The 21,200-nt window shown below is 40.6% G+C and overlaps 1 protein-coding gene across 1 annotated transcript; it reads left to right on the forward strand.

Annotated features, from left to right (window-relative positions):
• The first annotated feature begins 4,456 nt into the window (after positions 1-4,456).
• LOC140237513 (uncharacterized) lies at positions 4,457-20,582 on the forward strand. The gene is made up of 6 exons (XM_072317445.1): positions 4,457-4,477; positions 11,082-13,580; positions 14,503-14,662; positions 16,482-16,623; positions 17,662-17,777; positions 20,474-20,582. The coding sequence occupies exons 2-6, from the start codon at positions 11,248-11,250 to the stop codon at positions 20,516-20,518; spliced, it is 2,796 nt and encodes a 931-aa protein (XP_072173546.1). The 5' UTR covers positions 4,457-4,477; positions 11,082-11,247; the 3' UTR covers positions 20,519-20,582.
• Positions 20,583-21,200: the final 618 nt, after the last annotated feature.

Below are 21,200 nucleotides of genomic sequence, written 5' to 3' on the forward strand. Positions count from 1 at the left end.
TTCTTCTGTGTGTGTGTGTGTGTGTGTGTGTGTGTGTATTTAACCCGTTGAACACGGTTTGATTTTGCTACAACATTACATACATTTTCTACAGACACCTGCCTGGCCTGACTAGTATACTCAGAGCTCGGGACTCATCCTCAATGGGTTAAGTTCTTGTTTTCAGTGAAACAATGCTGAATGAACGTATCATAATTTGTTTGTTTTTTGTTTGTTTGTTTTTGTACAGCAAGGCCAAAGAGGAAAGACCCCTTTGAGATGAAAATTTGCCTAGCGCCTTACTATGGCTGAGTGATAGAGCAATCCTTTCCATGACTTATGAGTGGAGAATAAAGGCAGCAAATAAATTAATAAATTAAAAAAAAATACTGGAACTTAGTGGAAGGGCATTAAACTAGGGGTAATAAACTCATTTTTCTTTTTAATCTAACTTTTTTTTGGTTAGACACTGTTGTCACTGGGAAGAAATTCAGGCCGAAATTCATTGAGAAAGAAAGAGGAAGAGGTACTCTGGGCAGTACTTTCAATAATCACTCAAAAATTTAACATCGCGTCTAGTTTGCACCAATACAAATGCACATCACAGTCACGTCCAACACTCAACAGTAAAAAGCTTGCAGAACAAACGTCATGTGAGCAGCTGATCGTTCCACGGTCCCACGTACTCAATGCCATGTTGGTAAAGAAGGCGCCACTTAGGTTACATACAGCATTAGCAGTAGGGTCCTAAGTACTCCTAGCATCCAAGGCAATGGCAATGCAGTGTACATCACTAGCCACAGTCCCAGTTCTCGCTCAGGTTTGGAAAAAAGGGCGAGAGCTGATGATTGCTACATTCTACAGCATCATAACCAAGCTAGACCTACAACATTTGGGGAAAAAAAAGATTATCATGCGTTTGGCAGCCATGTGTTTTTGTACTTACGGAACAGTAAATCGAAGAATCATTCACGAGCACGATCCTCCCTCTGGCCTGAGGTATACCGAGTACGAGTAATCACTGTGCGCGTACCGCGCGCACCGTACATCATCATCCACAGCATGCAGTGTGCCAGTCTGTGATACTACCCATGACGTGCGTGATCAGTATAGGACTAGGAGGATCCTTGATCCTATTCAAACAGCTCGCTGTCAATTTTCTGGGGATGAAAGATTCTGTGACATTTTTATACAAATGCATGTTGATTTGTATTGATTCATGATACCCTCAACATCACTTTTGCGGTGAAACGAATATCTAGAAACATTCCATAGTTAGTAAATATTTTTTCTTCTATTTTTCTTCGGATTACTTGGATACGCCCCAACTCAGGGGCCGCGGAACGTTTTTCAGTGTGGGGGGGCTGCGGGACCGGGGGGGGGGGGGTGGTGGTGGCAAGGTCAAGACCCCCCCCCCCCCCCCCCCCCCCGCTCAGACGGGAAGAATCTAAGGGCGGAATCTTTGGGAATTGAAATTCATGAGTGTTGAACTGAAACCTTCCAAATCAACATTCCTGTTTAATTGTGACCTCATCTGTCAGTCATTGCTAAAGTACTAATAAGACATTGAAATGACCCTTCCCCTCGACTCAGCATTTAAACATGGCGAGGGAACATACAATTGCTAGTTATGCTTATACCACTCTTGGGGAGGGTGCATTCCAATGTCTTTTTAGCAAAGATTGACAGGTGAGGTCACAACAGGAGTGGTTGATTTGGAAGGTTTTTTTTTTTTTGGGGGGGGGGGCGTATCCAAGTAATCTGAAGAAAAATAGAAGATTTTTTTTTTTTTTTGAGAAGAATGTTTCTAGATATCGTTTCACCGCAAAGTGATGGTGAGGGTATCATCAACACAAATCAACATGCATTTGTGATGTTATCAGAGAACCTCAAAAGTGGTCGGGTATATTCTGCATATGTTTATTCAGCATTCTAAATGAAAATGAAATTACATCTAATGATAAACACATATATAAATAGGGACCTAAAACAATTTAAACAATAAAGTCAACCCAGTCCAGAAATATGCAAAATTGTAAATTAGAGCTGTCGTAGGGCCTGTGTTGTGATTTGTGTGCTTGTAACTGTAGGCTCTACCCTCCATTTCTTATTCCACTGCATGATAAAGGGTATCTGATCTAGTAAGAGTTTAATTTCTTGTCGAATAGTTTTTAATTTTGATTTCTATTTCATCAATCTGTGCAATTTCTATTCGTGCCAATAAAAGCCTCAAGCCAGCAAGATGTACCTCTAGTACCGTCTCCGAATCAAACCTTATTTCCGCGTCTCTCTTAATTTACTTTTGTGTTATGAAACTGCCACAAAGTCCTACCCCATAACACAACATTCGTGACTATTCACCTGACTGTGTCTTTATTATGACGTAGGGGCCAATACAGCTCGCATCTTTTGTCTCCTCTGATCGCGGGGATGGCGAAAAGTAATTAGTGTCATAACGATGCTTCTTCCTCAGACACTTGCAAGAGTGGCTGTTATTATGCAACTAGAAGACATGAATCATGCCTGTCTATGACGGAGATCCAATTTGGCACATTATAATTCAACTGAGTGGTGGCATCGCATTTTATAGCCAGTCAAAGGGAATAAAACTACTAGAGTATTGTGAATCCATCTCTTGAGCTTCAATCGATCCTCAGTTGTCACTATACGGTTTAGCCGCATGCGGGCATTCAAAACTCTACTTGGCTTATTTCTCGTTTAATTTTTTCTCATTTGGTATAGGGCCTAGTAGGCCTACGTTCCTCTCACAAATGCCATGGATATGAGATCACAAGGAATTGAAGTTATTAAATTTTGTTATTCCCGCGTAATTCCTGAATTATATGATATGAAGGTGTATTAAATCCCCTTTCTTTTTTAGATCAATTAAAAAAAAAAAGGATGATAGTGCAAAAGAGGATTATGCATCAAAGTGACTTACCAGGAGCAATACCAGGAGCACTTACTTCCTCAGTATTTGCAAGGCATACTAATTTCGACATAAAATATTTCTTTCCGTTTTTGAAATGCAATGTGCCCAAATGTTGATTAGTGGTGAGTACATGGGCCCTAATATTTCAGTGCTATAGTAGGCCTGCTCATTTATGTTTTGTAAATAACCTGATAGTACGAATTCTATGCTTGATGTCGAGAAACCTAGTTTCTAATGCGCACTTTCCCAAGTACGCTGGCATAGGGCCGACACCGGGGAAAATAAAACAATTGTCATTGTCATCATGTTAAAATTGCTGTTATTGTCCGATTGTCATTGTCATATTTCTATTACCGTACGAAGGAGCACGTCGTCTCCTAGAATTACTCTGTGACTATCATATTGTCACACAGTGCACTACTAGTACTGGGAAATGGCATATAAACTAACCGGACGCCATTTTCCGAATAGTGTAGGCCTGCAAAAGGAGATGGGGGGGGGGGGGGGGGGGGGGCTACCTGAAATAGCTGAAATACATAAGAAATATAATAATGTAAAGTTCTCTCAACCAATCACAAGAGAATTAATTTTTGATCCAAAATATGTGATGATAGTAGGTTGTATATAAGTAGCAGTAGCCAGTAGGCTACATAGAAGAAGAAAAAGGCCTAGAGGAGGGGGAGGAGGAGGAGGAGAAGGAGGAGGAGGAATAATCAAGAAAAGAAGATGAACGACATTTTCAAGAGCGACATGACAAGAGTGCGAGCTTATAGACTTTTGCTGCACTGACGGTGGTTTGATTGTGATTATGACGATCAAGGAGAAGGAGGAAGAGGCTGGGGGAGGAGGGAAAAATACGTCATCTCATGCGATATGAAATCTCGCTAAATTTCGAGTAGACCGTAGTAGGCCTACATAGTGGTGGGGAGGGGGGGTTCCATCGACAAAAAGTTCGCTGGTTCCGAATCGATATGGATTATTTGTTGTCATCGGCATTCCTACCAAGATCCTTATCTTTCAATCCATTGTGTCATCAGCGCGCACTTGCTTTCTCTCTTTGGTAACCAGCGACGCTTCGGTACAATACCGGTACAGTCTGCGTTACCGACTCCGACGCCCTGCGTCTCTCGCCTCTTCCAATATGGACAGGTGCATGTAAATTAGATCACTGTCGTCCCTCGGACTCGCTCGTACCAGAGATACCGCACGACCATTCACATTTGGTGTAAACATTACGTGCGCTCGCAACGCTCGTCCCCTTCCGACCGACCCGACCCGTCTTTATGTTTGGTTGATGGGAGTATGTATGGGTAAAGATCACTCTTCAGTACACTCGATGCGTAATGAAGGATGTTTGGTATGGGTACCACGGTACACATACGAGTACGAGTGGGCAATGAGAACGGGGAGAGTGATGCGCGTTTAGATCTCCATTTGAAGACTGGGTCAAAATGACGTTACACATATTACTTACGGTGTAAACTACGACCAAACTTCTCATTTCGTGGACAGATGATTTCAAGCGCAAGCTTCAATGTATATGCTATGGTGTCTGTTGACTGGTTGGTAAGTATAGCTGTAGTGCAATCTGCATCATTACTAGACATGCTAGATGTCTACACTGCACTCTCTAGCTACTGTACTGTATATCAATGCATAAGGCATAGAATCTAACCATCATATCACTGCATATAGTGTATAGTGTTGGGTACATAATTGGCCATAGGCATAACATAGCTAATGTACACAGACCCTAATGTACACAGTTAGTCACAGCCTGACACAGGCTTTATTGGTCTCACACACACTGCATCTAGGCCTAAATAACACTAACAGTCAAGACTGAACTAGTAAATAAGGGAAAAGCAAAGAGGAAAATATAGATTGAAAGCAGAAAAACACACTAGGTAGAATAATTGATATCCACAAATAGTGGAGACTCTCCAGCTATGGCACCTATCACAGTCACTGTAGAAGGAGTCGAAAAGCTCTTGAAAAACTTGGACCCCCAGAAATCTCCAGGCCCAGACGGAATCTCAGCTAGGGTTTTGAAAGAATGTGCATCCAGTGTAGCACCTGTCCTAACAACAATTTTCCAGAAATCTCTTTCTACCGGAGATGTCCCAGAAGACTGGCTCCAAGCCAACATTACGCCCTTGTATAAAAAGGGAAATCGTTCAGATGTCAGTAATTATCGTCCCATTTCGTTAACCTCAATAACGTGCAAGGTTCTTGAACACATACACACGAACATCATGTCCTTCATCGAATACCATAGCATCTTGAACGAAAACCAGCACGGTTTTCGGAAGAAGCACTCCTGCCAGACACAGTTGGCTCTTCTCATTGATGACCTCACCAAAATTTTAGACAACAAAGGGCAAGTAGATTTAATAATTATGGATTTCAGCAAAGCATTTGACTTAGTTCCTCATGAACGACTCCTCTACAAGCTCCACAACATTGGAATTCGGGGTGCCCTCTTGACATGGATCAGAAATTTCCTCACAAAACGAACCCAACAAGTAATAATCGAAGGTGTCGCATCTACGTCAGTACCAGTTCTGTCCGGAGTTCCACAGGGTACTGTTCTCGGACCGCTCTTCTTTCTTCTCTATATAAACGACATCTCTAATGACTCTACTTCAACAATTCGTTTATTAGCAGACGACTGTATTATGTACAAGGAGATTCACACTACACAAGATAGTCAGGCCCTTCAAACAGATCTTGATCGTCTGAGAACGTGGGAACAACAATGGCAGATGAGATTCAACAAAACAAAATGCTTCGTTATGCACATTTCACATAAAAAGAACCTAATTAAGGCAACTTATCATATTGGAGAAACTATCTTGGAGGCTGTTACAGATCACACTTACTTAGGGATCCAATTAAACAATAAATTGAACTGGGCAAATCACATTCGAGGTGTATCTTCAAAAGGAAACCAAATCCTTGGCCTCCTGCGAAGAAATCTCTTCAGTTGCTCGTCAAAAGTCAAATCCATTGCCTACAAAACCCTCGTACGACCCAGACTAGAGTACTGCGCATCAGTTTGGGACCCATACCAGAAAGAATATATAACTCAACTGGAAGCCATTCAACGACGATCTGCCAGATTTGTCCTCAACATCCACCAAAAAACCTCCAGTGTCACTGACATGCTTAAACGCCTTGAGTGGAAACCACTTGAACATCGTAGGGCTGCCCTTAGACTGACATTACTCTATAAATCGGTCTACAATGTTAATGCTCTGGATACGTCCCATCTGCAATCAAGTCCACTGGAAAACAGCAGGACGACAAGGCAACAACAGTCTATTTTCTTCAGAAAGTTCAAAACATCTAAAGATTGTTATAAGTATTCTTTATTTCCGAGAACCTGTGCTGAATGGAATCTCCTTCCACCGGATATCAGAGAAGCTCCCAGTCTAAACTCATTCAAACGGAAGTTACACTTATTTGACTTGGGGAAAATTATCCAAAAAGCACATTACAAAATATAAACACTCCGCTCACTCGACCACGCCTGCACGTTTATATCCCTGATGTGGAGTTTGTGCAGTATCTCACCAGAACCAGAACCAGAACTGTGAATGATAGAATGAGAGATGAATCAAAACTGCAAGAAAGCAAAGACGATTTGGAAGGAAAGAAAGAATTATGGTGTAGGCCCTAGGCCCGGCCCTACATGTAGTTTATGACAGGCTGAAAAGGAAAATGAATTTAAAGAAAAAGATTTAATAATTAAAACGATCACGGTACCAGTACATACATGTATTAAGAAAAAGAAATTGGAGAGGATAGAAAGGAAAGACCCTTTTCATATGTAATGTACAACAGTGTAGAGTCTCAAGGGAAAACAACCAATGAAGTAAACTTGAGAACAATTTACCATCTAAGGCAGATAGGCAGTCTTAAAGTTTGATAAATTATAGGAAATCAAGAGAGTTATTTAAAAAGGAAAACCACAAAGAAATGATTGATAAATTTACTATAAAAGGGAAATTTAGTTACAGTAGATTCTACCTGAAAATGAAAGGAGAAAAGTTAGAAAAGAAAGAGAAAGATGTTGGTGGCAGCACACACTCGTGCACATAGTATGCTCAACTGAGTTGAAGCTACAACCACTTTATATGCAAGACTTTATATAGCCGAGGAAAAGAGAGAAAAAAAATTGTTTTTCAACGACACCATAGAAAAAGCTGCTTTGTTGCTACATTCAGACCAACCCTGGGGCGCTCCTTCACACAATTATACTGTGGGAGAAACACTTTGCGTTCAGGCTGGTCGCAGTTACATTCAGACCAAATGATCAACCCTTAGCATAATATGCTGAACATACAACATGTCGTAATGTGCTTGTGTACAGAGCAGCATTTCGAGCAGTCAAGTCAGATTCTCCAATGATTTTCAGACGCTTGTAAATACTAATTGAAGTGTTAAAAACTTAACATCTATTCAACTTTGGAGACTCGGATGCAAGTATTTTAGGTTACTGGTACTGAATTTTTTTTTTTTTAAGGGTGAGTTCTTCTTCTTCCATTAAAGTACATCCCTCTTAGTAGAGTATAGTCGTACTGAGTGCAGTGAGGTGCGCGGTCACGAGAATACGCATAGATTTTGTGCACGTTTGGAGATTATATGACAAACAGGTGTGAAAGTACACTAGTGCCAAGATATAAAATGATTACAGGTCATTATAATCTTGCTCATAAGTACCTGGTAGTTTGTCTCATCATTGATGAATGTAGGCTGTGTAACGATTTAAAGTATTCAATATTATGTAGGACCTATAAATCTTGATCTTGACTCTTCATAGTCTGTAAAGTAATTTGGATACAGACTTGTTGGAGCAAATGTAATAATGTACCATACCTAATACTTTTGACCACAAACCTACATGTACCAAGTCTTATACCTCCAGCGTGTGAATCACAATCACAGCTCGGCTGCTCATCTCATGCTCACACACCCAGCATCCGTTTTCTAATTCCTCCGGGCGCAGCAAGAAAACAAAAGTAATTTTCAATCCAGAAATTTTAAAACATCCTGTTTCCATTTTATTCTCAGCCAACCAGTTTGTTGATGAAATCACGAGATTTGGTGCATACCTGTAATACAATTTCATTAACAAAAAATTGCCTCCCTGGTATGCACTAAATCATCCCAAATCAAAAAAATCTCCCTAAGGTGAGAGGCGCCCCCCTCCCACACCCTCCCCTGCTCAGTCGCTTCGCTCCCTCACAGGGTCTCACTCCCAGCCACTTCACAAACTTGTCATCTCTGTGACCATGTGGATATCTCAAATTCTACTGAACCAAATTGCACCAAAATCACAATAGCTTAGTAAAACAATTTTCCAATTACTCATTTACATTTGAACCTACATGTAGCCCGACCTGACCCCATGTAAAGCACGGTCTGTCGTGACTTCTGTACAGCATCAAGGCTGTGTATTGACCGATTCGGGTTCGTTGAGGGCAGCAGACATTTTACGGCACAGGGCGCAGCCATAGTGGGTGTATCAGCCGACCCCCCCTGCTCTCCCCCACCCCCGGGCAACATGTTTATCGCGCACTTGTAACAAAGGTTCGCGCACTAGCAAGCATTCGCGCACTCAGTACGAGACGCCTATTGGCTAAAGCAGTTTTTCATTCTGCGCGTGTGCTAATGTAGGGAGAGGGGTGGGGGAGTGCGGAGGGGGGGTCGGCTGATACACCCACTATGGCTGCGCCCATGCCAAAAATACACATAGCGCGTCACAGAATCGGTCAATACTTGATTTGAACCAAATCGATGTTGGGTGCAATTTGGTCTAGTTGAATTTGAGATACATGGATAAGAAAGTACATAGCGCCAACTTCCTTTTTTTGTCTTCTTTGCACTAATTTTGCCACAATCCTCTACACTACCCTTGTTAGCTTACGCACGGATACATGCACACACACAAACAGTAATTTGGCAAATGATTAGGACAACATACAACATGTACATCCTTGCATTTTAAAGCTAATAACGATAGGGTAGTGTAGAGTGGTATGGCAAGATAAAGGGGGGGGGGGGGGGGAATAAGTCTTTCCCTGAATTCTATCTTTTGATAAAGACATGCTTGAGGCTTGTTACAGCTCACAAGAAAAAATGATCGGCAAAATTTTAAAAGACTGGTCACATGATTGCTCTCAGCCAGTCATTTGAATGTATCCCCATTTCATATAAACAATTGAATCCATGAAAATTTAAAGGAGACCTCTGGATGATTTTCAGACTTTTACTTTAATGAACAACTATAAATTGGTTATACTGGGTACAGAGTTTCAGAATCTATAGGGACTGGTATGAGGAATAAGAATGTTTTCAAAATTTATAACAAAACACAATGAACAAGGATGATGACGTGGCAGCCTCACTATAAGAATGTGTAAGTTGGGGCTCAAGGAAGCAGAACAAAAAAGCATGCATAAATTCTACACAGGTGAACTTTTTAAGCAAGTGGCATGTACATGGTATAGCATTGCTACATTTCTAAAACGTGAGGCTTCTATGTCATCATCACTGTTCAGTGTAATTTGTTTTTGGTTTTTCAGAGTATTGATTTCTCTGCACAAGGACCACAATCAATTCCACAAATCTATACATGGAGCTGTTGATTTGCATCCCATGATGTGAAATTATGAAAATCGTCTGGAATGCCCCTTTAATGGCCATACAAATGTAGCTTTGTCAATTTATAATATTCAACAGACACTCTATTTTTACTGAATCTAATTTTGTTTGACAGTAATTTAGTCAAAATTAGATTTTGTTTTGTTTTCAAATCTTTTTCTACTTTTGAAATGTGGCTGATGTGCTCTGGTCAAATTGTGAGAAGTTTTGCTGAATAACTGCTGAATTGTCTGCATGGATCATTACCTCATCTGATTTGCTAACAATACATGATAACATTTTTATAAAGTACATTATGACATGCTTGTTTTTGTCTAATTTGATGAAATTTTTATGATAGTTTTGTTTATTGGATTTTACTTTATTAAAGGTAAAACATGGTTTCCATTTAACTGCAGAAACTGTTGATTGTTTTTTTTTTCTCTAAAATGAAGACCTGGATGCATTTATCAAAAAAGAAAAAAAAAATTGTGAAATGACTGTACTGTTATTACATTATATGTGATGACACAATTTCAGTGCAGGGTAACGATCAAAAAATGCAATTCATAATGTCTGGATACGCTGGAAGTATTTGTAGTTTGAGAGCATACCAGATTGTGGTTGCCATGTCATGGCTTATTATCGATTACAGTTCTTGGGCAGTAGCAATATCACCCAAAGGTGGATCACATTAAATGCAGCTTGTTGCATGTAAATGCATGTGATGCAATACTCCGGCAAGGGCAAAACTCGATCATCACGTAGACATGTACTAGTAATGTTCCACCTGTACACTACTGAATGGGGATGGCGCTTCAGGAAGAAAAAAAAAAGTTGTGCACTATGCTCAAAATTATTTCACACTTTTGATATCAAAATACTCCAAAATAGATTTTCATTCTGGCAAAACATGTCAGCCAGACAAGTTCCTTGGAAAAGCCTTTTGATATATTGCAAGTAGATTCCAAATGAGGGAAGATGAATTTTGAGCCCTTCTGCAAAACTATGTTTTTAGTTTTAAGCAGACTGCTCGTTCAGACATTAAGGGGACTTTGACTAACAATGTACAATTCTCACATGCAACTTATGTTTCTAAAGCAGTGCCTGATTTCTGATATTGTTACCAAAATGATGGTGGTTTTAATCTTGTTTATATATATTTTAAGTTTACACCATAATTGAACCTGCAACTGTATCTACATTGTATTTTACATAATTTGCTTCTATTTTCTAATCACACCATAAGATCAATAATTTGTACAAAGAATCTATAAAAAAAAAATTATAGATCAGGATTCATACATATTAGATGTAAGCCTGTGACTTCAATATTGATAATATGGCCATAAGGATGTTTGATAGTAAATGAATAATTGTAAAGAATATACTTCTTGATAGCTTTCATGTAATACACTTTTATCTACAATGTAGAATGTATACTGGGACACCCTGTATGTTGGTGAAATTGATATGACATTGCTGGTACTTTGATTCATTGCCTTTTTGTCTTTGTCTGCAGCACCTGGCAGTTTTCAACCTTTCCTCTTCAAGATAACCGCTGCACAGTTTTAATCACACCAAGATCCTCCGTTACTGGTGAACAATGGCTTCCACTTTGCAAACCAGACGGCCCAAGGGTCATCTCCAGTGCAGGGCAATGAGCTTGGTAACACAGTGAGTGCAAGATGCCTATGAGAAGAGTATCGGGGTTGCAGAGTTTCGCAGAGGGATCTTCGCAAGGAGTGTCGCACAGTCCAGTGAGATCATCGCAAATGGGTAACAGGCAGTTGGCCTCAAAAGCACCTGCACTAGGGAGCAAGCAGACTCCATCTGGCAAGTTAATGAAGAGGAGCTTGAGCTCAAGTAAACAAACCGGTGATAAGAACTTCCAGAGGAAGGCTTCATCAGGATCCACATCGACAGTAGGAGAGATGATTCCATTTCAGAGAGGGTCCAGGAGAGAGCCTCATGTGCAAGCAGTGAATCCAGACAGAGACAAGAACGTGCCAAACAAGAGGACAGTTCAGTCAGTGAACGCTGGTGACGAAAACAGTTCCAGCTTGCCTTCAAGCAGTAGAAATGTTAAGGGTGAGCCACATGAGACATCATCAACATCAAATCCAGATGGCTTGCAACCTAATACTAGTCCTCCGCCAAAGCTTGCCTTGTCAGATGGAAGGCCATCTGTATCGAGAAGCGTAAGACCAAAGCAGAAAAAAATGTTGCCACAGCCTTCCCCCCAAAGTTTTGAGCCCAGAAACGCAAATGGAGCCTCAACCACTGTCAGTCGCCCCAAGCCAGGTGAGGTGGAAGTTGTCAGGGTTTCCAACACAAATCCACGTAGAAGAATAGTCAAGAGGAAATCCCAAGCTGCAACAGGAGAGAATAACAGACAGAGAAATGAAATTGCACCAAGCAGTAGAGGCACTCAGCAGACGAGAACAGCAGTGGATGACCCAGCGACATCCCTCCAACTAGATAATGAGACATCAGTTCAACAAGAAGTTAATGCGACTTTAATACATGGAGATGTTACAGAGACATGTAGAGATGAATCATTGTCTATATCTTCCCATCCTCAAAGAAACTCTGTTGAAACTGTTAGACCACTTTCAAGATCCACACTACAGACTGTGCATAGGAGCATGCCAGAAAGTGAGAGTGTAACTGAGCGAGTCAATTTTAGCAGACACAGTGACATAGAACAAGTTGCCCAATCTTTACCAGCAAATGGTAGCGAGCTTCCCACAGAACTCCTGCCACGTCGACTGTCTTCTGCCAGGGTTCCAGCTGTGAGAAGTTTGTCAAGGAACGAAAACATACGCAGTGGGCTCAGCAGCGGTCGCCCGAGTTTTCGGCCAGCCATTGCCACAGCTGCCGAACTGGGTGGAACAAGCAGTGCCTCTCCGGACGAAGTGCCGGAAACCTACCCTAACAGTGTCAGGAGGAGTTTCGGTCGTTCACAACATGATAGTGCCAGTAGCAGCATGGTGGACAGGCCAAGACTGGGCAGACAGAGCAGCATCGGTACAATTCCTCAAGCCCGGCAAAGAGAGCTGATTGATGTGAATACAGCTGCCTCTGTCCTGAGTCGTAGAGTCCCACCTGCTGCAGCTGCTGGAAATGAATTGGCACATGGCAACTCTGTGTCTAGACCAGAAAGTAGCACTGTTCGAGGCGAAGAAGATGTCTGGCTTCCTCAGAGTAGACCTCAGAGAAGGAACAGGGAAGCATCTAATGTAGGGGAACCTAGAGAGAACCTACCCCTGAATACATCCTTGCCAGGAACTACGGCCTCCCCTGCAACTCCTTCAACCCGTGATGTTACATTCAGAGATAGTCCTGTGACCAATCTGCAGCTCAGGAGAAGGTCAAGATTATCCTCTTCAGATGGCGACAACTTGCCCTCCGCACCAAGCGCCACCAGACCCACTGCCGCAATTCCCAGCAGACGGGGCCTCTACAGAGCGCTGTCCGTTTTGGAGGATGCTGACCCTAGTAGTTCTCTTACCAGCACAGCAAGGACTGTAACAACTACAAATAGTCCAAGAGAAAGACTTTATGGTACCAGCACAGCAAGGACTGCAACAACCCCAAATAGTCCAAGAGAAAGACTTACCGGTCGATATGACAATATGGACAGTGAAGATATGGACAGGTGGCGGCACATCGAAAGTGAGCACTCAAACCTTCCCACGGAGCCGAGGCAAAGGCTGATCTACCAAGACAGAGCAAGAGGGAGAACGTCAATCCTGAATCGTGGTTCTTCTGCTCAGAGAATCACCCCATCCAGTGCAGACTCAGTACCAGACATACACGACCCTATTGAGTTCCCATCTCTTGAAAGTTCGCAACACATCGCCTTTCGGAACAGATCTACTGGTGTTAGAAGGGATTCCAGCGAGCAGGAATCCAGTGCTTCAGACACAGGGCAAGACTATGAGATGACACAGAGAAACAGACAAAGTGAAACCCCACCCCCTACCCCGACTCCAGGCAGACGCACAAGAGAAGAAGGGTATGTCCATGTTTTTCCCTCGTTAATATCCGTAGTAAATTGTAAAGATGTATAAGTCATTTGCCATAAATGCAGATTTAATCACACAATGAATGTTAGTGTGGCTTTCACTTTATAGAGTATGTGTTCTTAAAGGGAAGATAAACCCCAAGAACAATGTGGATTGAGTGAAAGCAGCAACATTAGTAGAACACATCAGTGACAGTTTGAAGAAAATCGGACAATCGATGCAAAAGTTATGAATTTTTAAAGTTTTGATGTTGGAACCGCTGGATGAGGAGACTACTAGAGGTTATGACGTATGAGTGGACAACAATACCAAGAAAATATAAAGAAAATTCTGCAAAAATCCATTTTTCATGAAAATTACAAATTCCATCAACTTGATATTGATATATGTTAAGGTTAGCAATTATTCCTTCTGCTTTCTGAAAGCGGTTGGTCCATTGTTTTTTCATAATTCTAGAAAAGTGAATTTTTGTTGAATTTCCTTTATATTTTCTTTGTATTGTTGTCTACTCATACGTCATATCCTCTAGTAGTCTCCTCATCCAGTGGTTCCAACACCAAAACTTTAAAAATTCATAACTTTTGCATCGATTGTCCAATTTTCCTCAAACTTTCACTGATGTGTTCTACTAATGTTGCTGCTTTCACTCAACCCACATTGTTCTTTGGGTTTACCTTCCCTTTAACATTTAGAGTGTTTGTTTTTAAAACAAGTGGTAACTCACATCTTTTGAAATCTCTATGTCATTACATGAACTCAAACAGCCACAATGAGCAGAATGAAATTTAGTTATCTCTGTGTTCGATAGGGATCTAAAGGAAGAGCTTGTAAACCTTCGACCAGGTTTTTGAAACAAGACAGTGTGGTTTTGTAGACTTGCCATTTGACTTTGAACATCTCTTTATCCCACAGTCTGTCAGAGACTTCTGACAATATGATGGAGCATCTTGTCCTTCTGGCCTCACCAATTTTTGGGCCCCTGATGCTGCAGGCATCTCCAGCTGTCCTCTTCAATATGCTGTCCCGAGCTAGGAGGGACTTTGGAGGAGAGTTCGTTGAACTCTTGATCGAGGTATGCACAACAATGAAGAAATATGTAGATAAATGTCCTGCATTTTTCAGCACATTGACATCTTACTCCTTTACTCTTAATGTGATTCTAATTTGAAGACAATACCAAATTCATGGACTTTTTATGTGTGTTGTGGTACACCATAATATGTGACCCGCTACAACAAAAGGGTCCAAAAATCGGGGAGGACAATTTTCTGAAAATGGCACGACATTATCACCTTACACTTCCGTTTTAATTTCATATATTATGATATAGCACAACTCATAAAAGTACTCAGTTGCGGAGATATCGATGATTTTACTAGCGCATGTCAAGTTGTTTTGGAAATCAGAGTTTCAAGAAAAACGCCTTCAAAGTTTTCCTTCCGACGCTATCATGATCAAGGGGAGGCAAGACAGTTTTCACAGCTTGACAATAGAAGGTATGCTCCTAGCAACCTCCGCGATGTTCATTCAAGCTTAGCGCCAGCGGTCTACGCACGACCAATCAGTAATCAGGTTGCCATGCACTGACCAATAAGATCACCCCCTCGTTGCTAGGGGTGGATTCTAGCTGCGGCGCTAAATCCAAATCTTCGGACACGTGTTTGTTATGTTGAAAGTCAGAAAATCATGGCCCAGAAAAACACTGATTTCTTGCCTTTCCTTTAATCATTTAGCTTCGAAATTTCGGCAGATGATAGACAAAACATTAGACTACGAAATTATGCCAAAAACAGAAATCTGATTGTTTTGACCAGTTTTGATGATGTGACTTCAAACTCGATTTTCTCGGCTCAGCCGTCAGTGACTTTAGGATCCTTTTGTTGTAGCGGGTCACATATTGTAAATATTATGTGGTTGCCATGTCATTTTGAAAACAGCTACTTTTAATACACTAGATATCTGTCCATTCTCCCTTTTGTTCTAGTGTTTGTTTCAATGAAGAAAAAGGAAAAATGTCATTTGTCATTTTTGTCATTGGCTCATAAAGTTAAGAATTAGAGCTTTGCAACATAAGTTTGGTCATCTAGCACTTTTCAATGAGTCTTGGATGTGCAGATCTGTTGAAATCTGTCAGTTTATTTTACCTTGGTGCAGCAAGTTGAAGTGTCAGGGATATACCGTAGATGTGTCATTGTGTTTTTTTGTTTTTTTATATTTTTTTTTTTAACTGTTATGCATTCTAACTTAAAGGAAATAGATAGTAAAGGAAATGTATAGTTTTGGTTGAAACCTAGCTTCAGGTTTATAACATTTTTGGTGAGGTAATAAGAACCCTCTTGTGAAATATGAAAGAGCATGTAATTCCACGAGGAATTCAATGTTTATTTGATAAAAATTGGTTTTTGAAATGGCTCAGGCACTCAAAACTGAGCGATCCTAGTAAAAGGTGGGACCCACCTTTTATTACTATTGCTTTGTTTTACTCTGTTTTTGGATATATGTCGCCGTGCCAAAACCAATTTTCTTCATAAAAGCGTTGAATTCCTCTTAAAATGGCATGCTCTGTACTATTTTATAAGTGATTTTTTTTGGTATCGCAAAAAGTTAAAAGCCCAATCCTCATCTCCATCAATATTATACCATCCTTTTGAAGCCACAACTTTTTTGTGCATCTGTAGCGTTCTTATTACCTCACCAAAATATGCACTTCAAAATTTCACAGCCTTTGATTGTATACATGTGTGTGAAATAGTTTGAAGAATAGACAATACTAACAAATAAAACTCAACTATCAGCTTCAGATGCCATCCTTCACTTTCAGACAAAGCATCACTTAAACTTATCCTACCCCCCCCCCCCCACCTTCCTTCATTTCCATGAATTCTGTGCAGAACGTAGTTCTCAGCCTGTTGGCTCAGCACACTTTTGACGTGACAGGTGCTCAAACCATGAATAATGGCGGAGCGCCCCCACCTGCCTCGCAAGAGACAATTGACACCCTGGAGAAGGTTGTAGTTACCGAGAAGATGGTTGGTAAGTGCAAGATTGATTTTTCAAGACTCAAGAGGAGGATATCATTGAACAAATTAGACTATCAGAGACACCAGAAATGTACAGATCTATAGATTTGATTATCTATGGATGAATTTTGGACCAGAAGGGCAGTTAATTATCCATAAGAGTACGTCTTTTACTGCAATAATTATTGTAATGCCTCTAATTAAGCATGTGGAAAATGGCCAATGATGACAAAATATTTTGAGTATCTTTTGGGCATTCACATCAGCAAAACTGCTCAAACACCGGGCAGATTTTGAAATTGCTACATACAGTAAATGTTTTAGGATCTGCTGTGTGATAACATGTTGCATATTATCAGTGAACCAAGATCATCTTTAACCCATTGAGGAAGAGTCCCGAGCTCCGAGTATATTTGAGCAAGTGTCTATGGAAAATGCGTCTTGTAGCAAAATCAGCCCGTCTTCAACAGGTTAAGTTGCAAAACATGTATTTGCAGTTGAAAGAGAGAAGTGTGTGGTTCCATTTTCACATTCAATCACTTTATCTGTAGTTATCTCTGCATTATTGTGCTGTACTAGAAAGTGAAAGAATGATTAAATGTTTTGTGTTTGTTCAGATGCTTCTTTCATCAAAATGTCATCATCAGAGCCTGCCTGTTCAAATGCATTGCAGGAGAATGTGGGGATTACAGTGCACTCCCATTATAAGAACACGGTTATAACGAAATTTTGTATACAATGAAGTAAAATTTCAGGCCGCAACATTATCCGCTCTACAATTGTATGTTTGTTGAATCTTGTTTATTTGTTCATTTATAACAAAATTTCAATATAACAAAAGAAAATTGCCGGACCAGAGGATTTTGTTATAACAGGAGTCCACTGTATTTGATATGTGCTCTGTCTTGAAATGTACACTGTAATATCACCATGTTGCTACACAGCAAGGAAGTAATCTGGCCTTGATAAATGAGTGAAAGAATGAAAATCCAGATTTCAAAGCGATAGCGACAAAAATTCTTTCCCTTATTTGTCTTCCCCACCTGAGCAGTGGAAGACGCATCCTGTGCCATTTGCCATTGTGACTATGAGATTGAGGAGGTCCTGGACCGCCTGCCATGCAAGCATATTTTCCATAATCAGTGCATTACCATCTGGCTGAAAAAGGTAAGTGTAATTTGTTTTGTTTTTTGTGCCTCCGCCAACGAAGTGGCGTCCGTCCGTCCGTCCGTCCGTCCGTCCCGTTTTGTTTTTGTTGATATCTCAAGAACCGTGTGGTGGTTTTACATCAAACTTGGTATGAGGGTATATCCTGGGGGGATAATACTTTGTTTGGATTTTAGGGTCACGGGGTGAAAGGTCAAGGGTCAAAGGTCAAGTGAAAATGTTAGAATTTACCTTTTTTCTCCATATCTCACAAATATTTCAAGATATATCTTCATGGAACTTAATATATATGCATGTACTGACTGACAGTGATCATTTGAATAGGGTATTTATAGGTCATGGGTCAAAGGTCAGGGGGTCAAAGGTCGAGGTCAACTCATCAAATTGTCATTATTTCCCTCTCATCTATGCAATGCCTGTAGAATTTTTCCTTGAAACTTAGTGTATGCATGTATTACCCAATACAGATTCTCTTGGAAGTTTCTTGTCAAAAGGTCAAAGGCCAAAAGGTCAAAGGTCAAGAAAAAGTGCTAAATTTCACTTCTTCTTTAAACTCATAAAAGGGTCAAAAGTTGGGTACAAATCCCTAAATACCTGCACTCTTATTAGACAGTATAGCCATTCATCCAAATAAACCTGTTTTCTTTCTGTTTCAAAACTGCATATTTTCTTCCAATTTACCTTATTCCGGCATATTAGTGCACTTGTTTTCCTTGAAAACTTGTATGAAGAAGTATTTAGCTATCAAGGCTGAGCTCACTAGATTTTGACTTTCGCTGACCCCATTCAGGTGCCCATCAGCACATGCTGTATTCATACTTCATGTCTGATTGATATTTGCATTGTTTGATTGAACATGCAATTGATAGTGATGTCCAATTTACCTTATTCCAGCATATTAGTGCACTTGTTTTCCTTGAAAACGTGTATGAAGAAGTATGTAGCAATCAAGGCTTAGCTCACTAGAGTTAAACTTTTGCTGACCCCATTCAGGTGCCTATCAGTGCATGCTCTCTTCATACTTCACGCCTGATTGATATTTTGCATTGTTTGATGGCACATACAGTTGATGGTGAAAAGGAAATGCATGCATCGCTTGACCGCTTTTGCACAGAGGATTACAAAGCTGTCAGTTCTCTGTCTACTTAATACAAAAAGCATCTCGTTTAGGGGCATTGGAGGCTCTTGGAGAATTGCGAGAGGAACGGATTATTAAAAAGTCATCAACAAGTGCTGATAGTATATTGTAGCCCCCATATGAAAAAGATATTCTGTGCCAGTTGAATAGAATGTTATGGTCATGAGTGGGTGCAAAATAATGGGTATGTAAGCATGAATCCTAGCCTTCCCACTCCAATGAAAACTTACACACCGTAGCCACCCCAAAATCCTGTTATCTGACATTGCTGACAGGGTCACTCGGACCCACACCTCTGCAAACTCAAGGCTTCAGACCCTCCACAACTCCTGCACTTTAATGACTGTATTGCTGGTGTTTAACTGACTGTGACATGGATTCTTTAGTGATTGGCAGTCCAAACTTTGAGGAAAATTTCCAGTACTTACTGCCTAATCCAGATCCCTCTGTTGCCATTGTGTTTCAAAATATCTTCAGCTTTCTTCTATGGTTGACATCTAGCACAACTGAGCATGATATAAAGTAGAGTTGAATGAAGGGGGGAGGGGGGGGGGTGGAAGGAGAGAGAGGGAGTTGGGGAGGGGGTAGGAGGAGGGGTTACACACCCATTGACCACCTGTAGAGTTTCGCTGAATACGGGAAGTGTTTGGGCAAGGCCCAAAAGGCCCAAAAGCTTGCGCCCTTCTGTCAATTGGCCTTTAAACCGTGATTGACTCAACTGCATATGGGCCATATGTTGCTATTTTATTATTATGAATTTTGAGAGTTGCCATGGTCCAAATGCATAATACAGTTGTCCTGAAGGCTGGAAATCACAAAATGTTTACCTACATGTAGAATGTGGTAACACTTCTTCCTTATTCCCTCAATGTGATGCTTGTTCGCAAAATTGTCTTCAATGCTAAAGTTCACAAAATATGTAACATACAATATGTATTAGTACCATGTCAGCTCACAATTCAATTCATTTTAAGTACTTGACTTTTTGAGATCACATTTTGCTTGTTTACGAGTGAGGTTTTACCCTCACTGCATTACCTGCCTGAGTTTGTTTATAAAAAAACAACAACAACAACTATGAAGTAAATATTTAGAACAAATTATGTACATTCTATCTTTTGATGATGTCCGCCGTAAAATGTAACAAGTCATTTGATCACATAGTACATATCCATATTGAAGGAGAAATCACCTTGCAATTTCTGTGACTCAAAATACTGACCTTCCAGCATGGGTACAATGTAGTTTGTCCCCAGGAGCGTGGACTGTCATAGAGCACCTACTACAAATTGTATTATTACAGAAGTGGGAACCCAGGAAGGGAGTAGCACAGGGAAGGGCATAGGGAGGGGGGATTTTGATGGGAAATGAATGGGGGAATGGGAAAACCAGACTTTTGCAAAAGTGTGCATGTCCAATAGGTCACAAGTAGTAACCAGGGTAACTTGTGACCATAGCATCGACATTGTAGATGAAAAACTAGATTGATGGTCTTATTTATGATGTTCTTACAGTGTAAAAACAGTGTACCATTTTCTTTTTTTCTCCACATGAACAGTCTGGGACATGTCCTGTGTGTCGACACAAAATGTATGTGGACTAGCAGATGGCAGTGGTGCTGCTGACCAGTGATGGACAAGACGGTTTCAGTGGTCATGTGTGCAAGGTGTCATGGCAGCTTTACAAGGATGTCAACGTCATGCTCCATGATGAATAGATCTGACCACGGAAATGCTTCTTCCAAGGGAACCCTTGTAGCTAGCTTCAGGGAAAGTTTACTGCGGTACTTTTAGCTTCATGACGTAGCTCTACAGAATTGATTCAGGGAAATTAATGTGGACAAGATCAAGAAATGCAACAGCTCTTTCTGTCACATTAACCCCTTTTTTCATTGATTGATTGATTTTTTTTTTTTCAGAGTTAGCTCAGTTTGAGTAAAATAGACAACGAGACACTCACAGATTTTATTTTTGATTACAGTCCGACCTCTCCTATCTGGCCTCCCTTTATCTGGATCTCACTATTATCACGATGCAATCTCAGCATGATTTTTTTTTTTCCCAATCCAATAATTACGTGGAAAAGAGGGGATTTCAAACTCAAACAAACTTCTTGCACGAACTCATATAAATGACATATTGTACCTTAGATAATTGACATACATTCACATTAATTTTACATGTAGATGATAATGTGCATTCAGACATTCACTACCCCCAAATCACCGTAGTGTATGCTACCTGCAATAGGTTACATGTACATGTACGGTGTACATGCGTAGCTAC

Source organism: Diadema setosum, chromosome 14 (genome assembly GCF_964275005.1).
Source record: "Diadema setosum chromosome 14, eeDiaSeto1, whole genome shotgun sequence".
Taxonomy (NCBI): Eukaryota; Metazoa; Echinodermata; class Echinoidea; order Diadematoida; family Diadematidae; genus Diadema; species Diadema setosum.

Bases quoted from the DNA above. Each gene is read 5' to 3' on its own strand.
- LOC140237513 (XM_072317445.1), top strand. From the start codon at position 11,248: ATGCCTATGAGAAGAGTATCGGGGTTGCAGAGTTTCGCAGAGGGATCT. The intron at 13,581-14,502 runs GTATGTCCATGT...TTTATCCCACAG, and splicing joins AGACGCACAAGAGAAGAAGG to TCTGTCAGAGACTTCTGACA. The intron at 16,624-17,661 runs GTAAGTGCAAGA...CCACCTGAGCAG, and splicing joins AGTTACCGAGAAGATGGTTG to TGGAAGACGCATCCTGTGCC.